An 11,442-nucleotide genomic window follows, 5' to 3' on the forward strand; every position below is an offset into this window, starting at 1 on the left:
TTTCACATTGAAGAGATCCTTTTTTTCGTTTAATACAATGTAATTGTCTTGCGTACAATACAGGGAAGTTGGTAAATGGGTCAGGTTGTACTGTACTCCCACATTCACAGCACTTTACAGTAAATAGAGTACCAGTAGTGTCGTATTTACATAGCTTGTATTGGTCCAAGTTTCACCTTAACCATCTTTACACCGACTGACATATTCTCTCTCTCAAATCGCTTACATAGTTTTCACTTACTGACACATAACTGCAACAATTTAGGTCTACAACGAATGTACTCATCAGGTAAAATGTATGCATGCAAAAGAGGAATGTTGAGAGAAGATTGTATGTATGTTTTATGTTTCAAGACCCCTGTAACATTGAAGTTATAATTGAATAGTATAAATTCCCAAATTTTTTGGGGGAAAAACAAACAAACAAAAAAACAATTTAATCAAACGAGTTGAGTTGTGCTCCGATTCAATGTTTGTGGATTACTATGACCTGAATGACCGAGAATCTGCACAGAAAAAAAAAAGCAGGCGCATTGGTATCTTTTTCTTGGCATTGTGTCAGTACGTTAAACATGACTTTGGGAATTATTATATTACGCTCATGATTTGTTGTATCAATTCATTTATTTACCGTATGTCTGCTAAAATTGGTATTTAAAACTAGGAATGTCCCGATCACGAGTCTGAGTCACCTTGGTAATATATTTTTAAATTTTTTTTTATTTTTTATTTTTTTTTTAACAAAACTATCAGAACATGACACTTCTTATATAGCTAATGAAGCAGTGGGTTAAACCAAGTAAAACATTTAAATTACATTTTTTCTTTTTGTTTGGGCACATCAGTTTTTCAGGTGGCATATTACATTTGTTGTGTTCAACACAGCTTTATCCTTTGCACCATAGGAAATGGTCAATTTTCACACAGTCTCCACCTTCTACATGAAATTATTTCCATCCTGCAGGCATTATCATTGCTATGAGACGCTAGCTTCACGTTAGCTTCCCGCGACAACCACCAGAACGTCCTACCCCCACCCCCATTTCTTCTTTTGTCATCTTTAAAAATAAAAAGTTAAATGTATCAATTTAAAAAAAAAAGGCAAACTGATCAAAGTGGACATATAAACGCATGCAGTGTTATGGTACGGTGTCACGTTGTGTGACAAAGTTTCTCTCTCTATTCCTCCTCCATGTCACTCAGGGTGCATTTGTATCAGATAACTAGTCCGGGATAGTGTAAACATCTGCTTCACCCCAGTGGGCTGCTGGCCGCCTGTTGAGAGCCACGACAGATGGAAAGAGAGCGTGTGGCTCCAACACTCCCCTCTTTGACTGCACTGGCAGTTGTCTTCCTAAAATAGCCTCCACTCCACAGCCTTATATGTGCAGGGCCTCCAGCATGCGCCCGAGGAGGTATCATGTATCTAGGCCACACAATACAAGCTGCAAGGCTCATTGTTGCTGCCTACCATCAGGCCTCCTTGCGCCCGGGCGACGAGGCCTCTCTGTGGGACTCGGGACCGGCACACCATGGATTTACTCCAGCTCAACCGCGAGTGTCTCCTGCACCTTTTCTCCTTCCTGGATAAGGACAGCCGCAGGAGTTTGTCTCTTACCTGCACGCCGCTGCGGGATGTCTTCCTCGACGCCCGCCTGTGGAATGTTCTCCACTTCAGCTCGCTCTCTCAGCTGAGGGGCAACAACTTTGTGCTGGGGCCCTCTTTGCGTCATCTGTCCATCTGCTGGCACTCCAGCAGGGTGCTGCAGGTGTGCAATATCGAGGACTGGTTGAAGAGCTCCTTCCAGAGGGACATCTGCAGCAAGCACGACAAACTGGTCAGCATCTTCCTGGCTCGCGTCTGCCACATGTGAGTGCTTGTGTTTGGTACGCGTCTATATTGAGTCAAGGCACATACATTATGTTGGAAAAATTTCACTGCACATCACCAAATAAAAAAGGTCCAAAAAGTATGAAGATTGGCAGCGGTCAGTGTTAGCACAAAACCTTCAAGCTTCTGCTCGAAAGCACAAAAAAAGTCAGGAAAAGCCTACTAGAACAGCTGAGCCCTTTGGAGGTTTCATCAGAAGCGCAAATGGTGGCAGGGTTGTGTTGACTCCGCGTGAACATGAGTTTGACTATTAGAAACACTTCAGTATAACGCACTTCAGTTCAAGATCAAAACAAAACTATCTGTCCACCTTTTTTCCATCCTTTAAATTAGCACTGACTTCCAGGAGAGTGATAGCCCTTCAAATAACCAACATACACACACACACACACACACACACACACACACACACACACACACACACACAGTAGGAACACATCTAGAGAGGCAATATTTAAAAGCCAAGAGTCTTCCTAATCTGTGGGAAAACGAGTTATATTAATAAAACTCCAATCTCATTTTCTTCTTCTGCTCCTTTTTTAATGTAAAGTGCATATGCTATTCATGCATGGCACCGCAGTGACAGAAAAAGGCCGCCAGGAACAGCCTGTATTGATTTGCATTTACAGTTATTTTAATTGCTGTTATTTTAGTATATTATTTTACTTGCACAGCACAGATATCGACTGGTTAGCACGTCCTCCTCACAATGCAGAGGTGCAGGCTTCGATTCCGGCTCCAGCCTTCCTGTGTGGCATGTTCTCCCCATGCCTGAGTGGGTTTCCTCCGGGTACTCCGGTTTTTCTCCCACATTCCAAAAACATGCAAGGCATGTTAATAGGACACTCTACATTATCCCTAGGTGTGATTGTGAGTGTGAATGGTTGTTTGCCTCCGTGTGCCATGCGATTGGCTGGCAGCCGGTACAGGGTGTACTCCACCTACTGACCGAAGTCAGCTGGTATCGGTTTCAGCACGCCCGCGACACTCGTGAGGAAAAGCGGATTAGAAAATAGGATGGATGGACCTACTGTGAAATCTGGGCCTGCTTATTTGAGCAAAAAGCAATTTTTCTGTTGCATGAATGGCATCAGGTGGATCCACAGGTTTGTTCCGCTATATAATGGCACCCCTTGATGATCCCTCATAGCATATTACAATACAATACAATACAATACAATAAATCTCTATTTATATCGCGCTTTCACAGATGGATGGATTATGTGGTTCATTTTAAAGAAAGGTTCATTTTTTAGGAAGCAACAGCATGCAGGTGTAATTAGCTCTTGGTGACAGGGAACAAAATAATTAGCGGCAACTTAAAAAAAAATAAAAGCTGACACGTGATTCTGTGAAAATTATAGTGCTGAGCTATGTCATTACCTTTCATTGACTAATGTGGCAGTAGTTGCTTTTGATAGGTCACTTGGAAAAGAAAACACATCCTGTCATGTGAGAAAGCACAACCTGTCAGCCTTTGCAGAGGCGTAATGATGTCTCTCTGCATGTACATCCACGCATGCCACGGACAAGTGACGCAGATGCGAGACAAGTGTTGGGGAGGGCGGGGTGGTGGCTTGCATGAATGACCCTGTGTGGATTTCCTGTTCGGAGAAATTTGAGACCCGGCCACATGAGCTACAAAACCAGTCTGAACTGGAACTGCCTACTTTGTCTGGCTCGTCTATTTTGACGCCTCGGAGCCTCACTCATGGCGTGCTGATAATCCCTCCCCAAATTGGTGGGGAAAGCTTTCGCACATGACAAAAGTAGGAGTGCGAGCCGAGGAGGGGCGCTCAAGAGTGATATGGCCTTAGCCCCGCCCAGTGTATGCATGCAGGTGGAGCCTACAATTGACCCTTTGTTGTTGTCAGAGGAATGAACATGTGCATCTATCCCTGCCTGCCCTCTTCCCCGGATAAGGCGACCGGGGCCGTCTCATGCCTTTTTATGGGAAAAGCTGTAAAACATGTCGACTGGTCTCCTTTTAGTGCATTTTCCACGATATCAACAACTACATTTCTAGTTTGCATGCGATTTACTGGAGGCTACAGCACACAGTGTATCAACATGTCATGTGACGTGAGGTGGGCGGCTTCTGCTGTGTATTTCAACGACACAGTGAGACAGTGCTGGCTGAAGTATTCACACTGTAGTATAAAACACAACTGAAACAAAGGGCTGAACATGAGATTAAAAATCAAACATCAAACAATTAAAAACAATAAAACATAGAAAACAGACAGTGTCGCATGCTGAGTTGAAAGCCAAGGGGAAAAAAATGAACTTTAAGACGAGTTTTGTTTGTTTGGTTGGTTTTGTTAAGATGGCACAAGACAACACTTTCACCACAAAGCCTTCTTAAGATGACAACATTAAACAGTTCACTTAAACAGGGCCATGGAGGTAGAAGATATCTTGCATCTCCAAATCGGTTCTTGGTTCACATTCATCCAAAAATCACCCAAGATCTCAATCAATCCAGATCTCAACCACAGTTGAATTTACCTCTCTATACTGTTGTCATCCATGAACGTTGTAAAAAAGTAACAAGCCAATTTTACAAAGAAAGCAGTAGAAAGTATAAATGTCTGTTTTCCAATGTAGGGAGTAAAAATGAAAAATAAATACAGTACTTCATTAAAGTACTTACACCTGAAAAATGTACTTTAATATCGTAACAAAATATTTTTACTTTGTTAGTTCCCACCACTGCCGTGAGATCTGTGGCGTCTGAATAAATGGAGGCTTTGAGAGCCGACGCTAACACAGGCAGCCCTTGTCTAGTTAGCACACAAAGTGAGTCTAGTTTGAGCAGACATGCCCTCAAAAAAAACTGTGAAAAGACTTACAAAAAGGTTTTCTTAAAATTTTGCAACCCCTTCCACCCTGTATGTCAAGAACCTTTTGGAGTTTGTCGGCAGAATTCGACCAAGCGTAACCAAACAGGTCATTAGCGAGCTAATTGCCAGTTTGAAGTAGCATGCTTAGCTGTGGCCTCTTCAGAGACGTGTCTCAAGGCTCGGACGGGACTGCCCCTGTGCAATTATCGTTTGGCTTCTTTTGTTTTCACGGGAACTTCATCACGTCTTTTGCAGAACGAAGGAACTTTGGCAGGAAGTGTTTAGTGGTTCCTCAGAGAGTAAGACTCTCCTTTGCTTCAATAGATCGGACCAAAGTGGGGTGCTACATGCTACTCTCGGGCCAGCTCACTTGTCACTTAGCGGCAGCCAGATGTGATGTCGGATCGATGGTGCAAGTCGTCGCATTTCGACAACCGACCTGGATATACCAAACTTGGGTAGTGAAGATGATAAAAAAAAATAGAGGTGATAGTAAGTAATGCATGAAAGTAAACTGAGATGAGATCGTTGTTTCAATATTCGTACTGTTTGTGACATATGTGTTCTGGGAAATGTTTCTCATGTAACATGGGTGCCTTGGCTCAATTGAGGTTGGGAAACACTGAGCCCGACCACCATGCTCAGAGAATTGAAATTCCCCTAATATGTACGTATTGTAGATATTTATAATGCGTGCTAGAGCAGAGATCCCCAACCATAAGATCGCGGACCGGTACACTTGGCACGTGAAATCAGAAAACTCATATAGAGATTCACCTCACACCAAGCGACATTTTTCATGAGTTGATTTTTTTTATACAGTATAATTTAGCTGACAAGGAAAACAAAAAGAAAGCTGAAATGGCATTATGAATCGAAAAGATTTCAAAGATAAAAACGATTTTGGAGTTGCCATGTATCTGTACACGAATACAAGTTTGGCATTTTGAATCGAAAAGATTTCAAAGATAAAAACGATTTTGGAGTTGCCATGTATCTGTACACGAATACAAGTTTCAATTTTAGAATTGAACAAGTGAAATAAAGAAAGTTTTCAACAGTATTCTAACTTAACGAGACGCATCTACAAAGACATGAATAGCCGCAAGAACAGCCAGCAGTATTGTGGGCAGCAGTAGAACATTTATCAATAAATAAGTCTATAAATAGAGAGATTGCGATAGAAATGAACAAATCTATCATCCATCAAAACCATCAACAGTGGATTGGCAAGTATGCAAAAGCAAATCCCATACTTATAGGCTTAATGTAGATTGTTAAAACTCTTAAACTCAAAGAGGTGCGGTTACTTTTGGAGAGCTGCCCAAAAAACAAAACAAAAAAAAACCCCTCATCTTGCAGCCAAATTTCCTTTTAAAGCTTTGAAGACTGTAATTAAAAAAGGAATACATTTTCTCAAATTAAAAGGGAGTTGCCATTAATGGGTGGATTATGTAACTTTTAAGACTTGGTACACCTCTTTCACATCCCTTCCCTCTTTAACAGCCAGCAGAGAGAAATTCCATTGGTTGCGTTTTTATTTTCTAAATGTGATTGTCCTTCTAAAGCTGGGTGCTGGCACGTTGCTGCACGTGGATGCGCCACTATCACATGCGCAGAGGTTACTGGGGCAGCACCCGTCACACTGGCAGTACACTGGAATATGTTTGGCTCACATGTGGCAAAGCGGTAAGATTATGTAAGTCTTTATGTAAGCTGCATTAGTGAACGTGAACGGCATCCCTCTGCCGCCAGCGTGCTCGTCTCTGCCAGCCTGACGAGTGTCAAGGATTTTTTTTGAAAAAAAAAAAAAAAAAAAAAATCGGTTCAAACTAAAACGACCGCTCGCCAAGTTGCAAGTCGTCAAACATCCTGTTATTGTTCAGTCCGCAAAAACCATGCGTCCTTTATTTATGAAAGACTTCTTCGATGAAACACATAGTCCCACAGAGACGCAGTGCAAAGCGAAGGCAGGCTGAAAGTATCACCGTACTTTATTGCCAAACAGCTCATGTTGCTGCCTCTCTGAGCTTTGCTTTTCATCACGTGTGTCATCTCCCCAGCTATAACTCCTTCTCTATTATCTCACTTTTTTTTTTCTTTTCAAGAGGCCCGAGGAGCAGTCATTGGTAAATAAGCACACACGCCAAGCAGCACTGCTTACTTAGGACGAGTGATAGTCCCTCTTCAAACAAAAGTAATCCCTCAACACTGTAGCACACGCGGTGTGTAACAATGACTCAGAATGGGTTTGCGGTACAGTGAAAACGCGTTAATCACGGGTGAAATTAGGTGACAATCCGCAATAGAATGAGACCATACAAAACACTTCTTAAAATGTATAATTTTACCCATCTCACATTCTTTTAACACATTCAAACTTATCAAAACACTTTTAAAGTATTTTTTTAACACATACTCCAATACTCTTGTTCGCACAGTTATGCAAATAAGATATTTGTCATTCCGAGTTCGGGTTCACTGCAAAAACGACGTGTCGAACAAATTAAACATCGAACAATGAAAAGTTCAACCAAATCATTTGCTGTCATTTCTTCTCGCGAACGTCCTGCTAGCTTAATGCTAACAGACAATTTGACACATTTTTGACCGGCTAACAGAAATAAGCAGCTATACACGAAGCAGCAACGCATTGGAACAGCACATACAGCAACATTACTACTGGAGGTGAGTCGGGGACCTTATTTAACTCTTCTTCTTGCTCTTAATTAAGCTGCATCTCTACAAGCGGAACTTAGTGTTGCCTAGCATGTTACGGCAACTCCAAATTTTGACTTACAAGGATTCATAAAATATATATTAACGAACATGGTGTTCAGACAGTGTCCAAAATTCCTCATGTTCGCAAGGAGCGGCGTGCCTGTATACTGAAAAAATTCAATAAACATCTGCATTATAGTGGAGGAAACACTGCACTGTCATTGTGTGTCCTACAGGTGCCCTAACCTGCTATCCTTGAAGCTATCTGGCTGCGGACACCTAAGTGATCAGGACGTGATCATCTTGCTGCAGAGGTGCAGGAAGCTGCGTCGCCTCCATCTGGAGAACTGCGTTCGCATTACAGACCGCATCCTGGACGGGGTGGCGGCTTACGGCGTGAGCCTGGGGGAGGTCAAGGTAGACTTTTGCAGGAACATCACGCAAGAAGGGCTCGAGGTTGTGCGAGAGCAGAGGCCCGACCTGAGGCTGAGTGCGGAGAGAAGCGCAGGCATGATCCCAGATAGTAAGCCCGAGGAGAAGGTGCCGCTCAGGAGAACCTTGCAGAAACTCTTGGAAATCTCCGGATAGAAGAGCCGGTTTTCCAAGGACTATAAATTGTTTATTCGCTGCGTGTTTTTTTTTTTTTTTTGGTTTGTTTGTTAATTATTTATAGGGTGTGTGTTCACTTTATGTTTTTCTACTATAAACTCATGACTTTAGACTGTTATTCCTCACTATTTGCCCAAGTCCTATTACGAAAAGCGGAAAATCCCGAGTAATTAATTGGCACCCCACAATTAAAAAAATAAAAAATACCTTCAATGTAATCCTTAAAAAAAACCCAGGCTGAAATGAGCTCCTCCCTGACAAACAAAGCTCATCTCCCAGTTGAGATTTAACACCCCAACAAACTTCCTTGCCACCAATTACTATTTTCCTAGTTTGGTGCCGACTTGTGGTATCGTAGTATCGTAGGGTGTGTCAGCCATGTCGTGAATTGTGAACCACAACTGACTGTACAAGCAACACTACACTTCACTAACAAGTTGGATACAAATATAGTCTGGCTGATTCTTGTCAAAGAGAAATTGGCTTCAAACAAAATTAGGTGTTATTAGGTTTGCAATGATATAATTAAAAAAACTCAAATTTTCACACCGGTGTTGTATTGACCATAAAAATGATGCTCCGAATTGAGCCGTAATGGAGGACTATGTGGATAGTGGCCTTTAGCAAGCCTAAATCGACAATTGGGCCAAATTTTAGCAGTTTTATCTCCCTTCCCACCAAAGTCAGCAATGGTTCGATTGTCAGATACCTCTGAAAGATTATTTATCAATTTATCCTGTGGTGTGGAGTGTGTTAAGAGTGACAAGCATAAATATTCATCCTGTTCCAAATGCTTCTTCTTGCGTGCTGTGTGTTGTGTTGTTGATCTCTAAGTACACACAGGAGCTATAAGCCGATTTTTTTTTTTTTTTTTGCTCGCTATGTGTGGAGTCTCACGCATTTTGAAAATCAGTTAAGATGCTAAAAATGTGCGTGTGTGTCCATGTGTGCGTGTGCGTGTCTGTGTCTGTGTGCCCTGCTTTAACGGATGTCATTTACTATTATGTCTAGACAGTTCAACGGTGCCTTTACTGGTTGCAGCCAAGTTGTGCACTCCCTTTAACCTCAGTTGCTTCACAACACCTTTTATCAATTCCAGAAACTTCTGAACAACCATTTCATTAGCTCAGTACAATGCAGCACATATGTACATCACTGCAAACTACAACCCCAATAGTTTTCAAACTAATACCAGTATCATGGCACCGGCATTGGATCTCATTTGCAGTTTTGTCAGAGACACGCTGCTAATTTCATTATGAATTCCACAAACTCTTGAAAAGAAGTCTTAAGTGCTCTCGTGTTCTTAATTACACACAATCACCAGGCATTGTCTTCATGGCTATATATTCATAAAAGCAACATTCACAAGTAAGAAATATCCCACAGGGCTGCACAGTAACGAGAGCAGGAGGACGTCTCTCCATTATGTTTTTTGGGGGGTCAAAGACGGTGTGTGATAGGTGCACGGTTGATTATAAAGATGGGTCTCCGAATGCCACAAACAATTTTGCGGTGCGCATCTGTGGTTCGTGTAAGACTTAACTAAACAAGAAAAATTCATTCATTCATTTCATTTCATTTTTATGTGTACTTACACTCTCACAGAACCTTGGTTAAATTATTGGTATACTTGCATTTGATGATTTCGTGTTTTGTTTGTCTTTTTCAATTTGTAGGCTGTGCTATGTGACGTTGAGGGAGAAAGTCTTAAAATTATACCTTATGGTATAGCGATCTTAAATGAAAAAATTGTTCAGAGGCGAGAAAATGTTTTTCACTTTTCTACTCTAATATCCGTCCATTTTCCATGCCGCTTATCCTGACTAGGATCCTCCCATGTGAGCTGGAGTCTATCCGAGCTGACTTTGGGCGGAAGTCAATCGTAGGGCCGTTATGGACCATAAAATTTCGGGAGAACATCGAAACTCCACGCAGGACTGAAGCCGCAAAAGTGTGATCTTTGAGACAGACATCCAAACCACTCGGCCGCAGTGCTGCCTCTCCTTAATATATTACTGCACTACATATGCATCGAGGAGACACCAGGCTTATCGAAAACAGCATGCTTTGATATAAACGTTTGCCTCGTCAGCGTGATCAAATTAAGAGAGCTGTAAGGGTTCCAAGTGGATGCGAGCCCAAACAGACGACTGCAAGTTTGGCGTGTAGCAGCATGAAAGCTTCAAAGCATCAATGAAGCCCGTGTTTCCGCTCGGGGCTTCTTTTGACAGTTATATGATTTCAAAAGAAGACAGGTCTGGAATCACCTGTTGTTCGCGTTGTGCGTTTGCTACTGAACGAAATAACTCCATCACCTCACCTCGCCCACACTGACACGTCACGCTGCATGTTTGCGCACCTAAAACGGCTACTCCTCTCTCGCTAATACAATATGTATGCAAGGCACTAAAAGTGTCCCAAAGGATACAAAGCAAGTTTGTTAATCCATAGAGGGGCTCCCTTGTTGAATTTAAATTTAATTCATAAATGGAACAAAGCCATACTGTGAATATAACATTTGTATTTTGTGCATGAATTGTCACAAACAATAGACAACAGTGCGTATCAATGACGTCATCACTGAGTAATAAAAGTGTACGGATAATTATGAGCCACAAAATTATGGTTAAGAATGATGTGGAAACCTTACGGCCATACCGCTACGATAATAAAGGTTAAGTTGTCTTACGTTATCTTTCCCTGAGAAGGCCTGATCTCGCAAGAATGGCGTAGAAATTGGAATTGGAAAAAGCGGGCCATTTTGGGTCCCTTAAAGCAGTGGTTCTCAAATGGAGTGCCGCGAGCTGTCGCTTGGGAATGCACAACATAATTAGCAAGATACGATGTTGTATCATATTTAAAAATGTCTCGCACCAGTAAAACAAATTAAACCAGTTACTCTTCGCGACCTTAGCTGTGGGACACCATGAACAAAAAGCATTTACTACAGGAATTAAAATGCTAAAGGCAATTTTTTTATGAATATCGTCCTACTATATAGTCTTAGTATATAGACTTTGACATTAATGTTGAAACTTTGAGATAGGATTGGGGAATACTTAATCTCGTCAGATTATGACTTTTTATCCGGACAAAATACATATCTGCTTGTGTGATACAATCGTTTTTGTTTTTTTTTCTTGGAAAACCTACTTTATTCTCTTAACATGATGTTTTTCTCTTGAAAATCGGTCACTTTTTGACTCCTCCGGCATTGTGGTGTATTACTTGGTCGTTATACAGCAATGGAAAAATGTCTTCCTACAACGTTCACTTTGACTTAACCACAGCCATCATGTCTCCATTGTCTTTCAAAATAGATTTTTCACTATTTTACTATAGTTCCAATTTTTGTGAACATTTTTATTAGAATAA

At 41.5% G+C, this 11,442-nt stretch overlaps 1 protein-coding gene across 1 annotated transcript; it reads left to right on the forward strand.

The window, feature by feature from the left end:
* The first annotated feature begins 1,501 nt into the window (after nucleotides 1-1,501).
* Nucleotides 1,502-8,092, forward strand: fbxl22 (F-box and leucine-rich repeat protein 22). Its single transcript, XM_019875962.1, has 2 exons — nucleotides 1,502-1,870; nucleotides 7,692-8,092. The coding sequence occupies exons 1-2, from the start codon at nucleotides 1,533-1,535 to the stop codon at nucleotides 8,041-8,043; spliced, it is 690 nt and encodes a 229-aa protein (XP_019731521.1). The 5' UTR covers nucleotides 1,502-1,532; the 3' UTR covers nucleotides 8,044-8,092.
* The last annotated feature ends 3,350 nt before the right edge of the window (nucleotides 8,093-11,442 follow it).

The sequence above is a fragment of the Hippocampus comes genome, unplaced genomic scaffold (assembly GCF_001891065.2).
Source record: "Hippocampus comes isolate QL1 unplaced genomic scaffold, H_comes_QL1_v1.1 scaffold142, whole genome shotgun sequence".
NCBI lineage: Eukaryota > Metazoa > Chordata > Actinopteri > Syngnathiformes > Syngnathidae > Hippocampus > Hippocampus comes.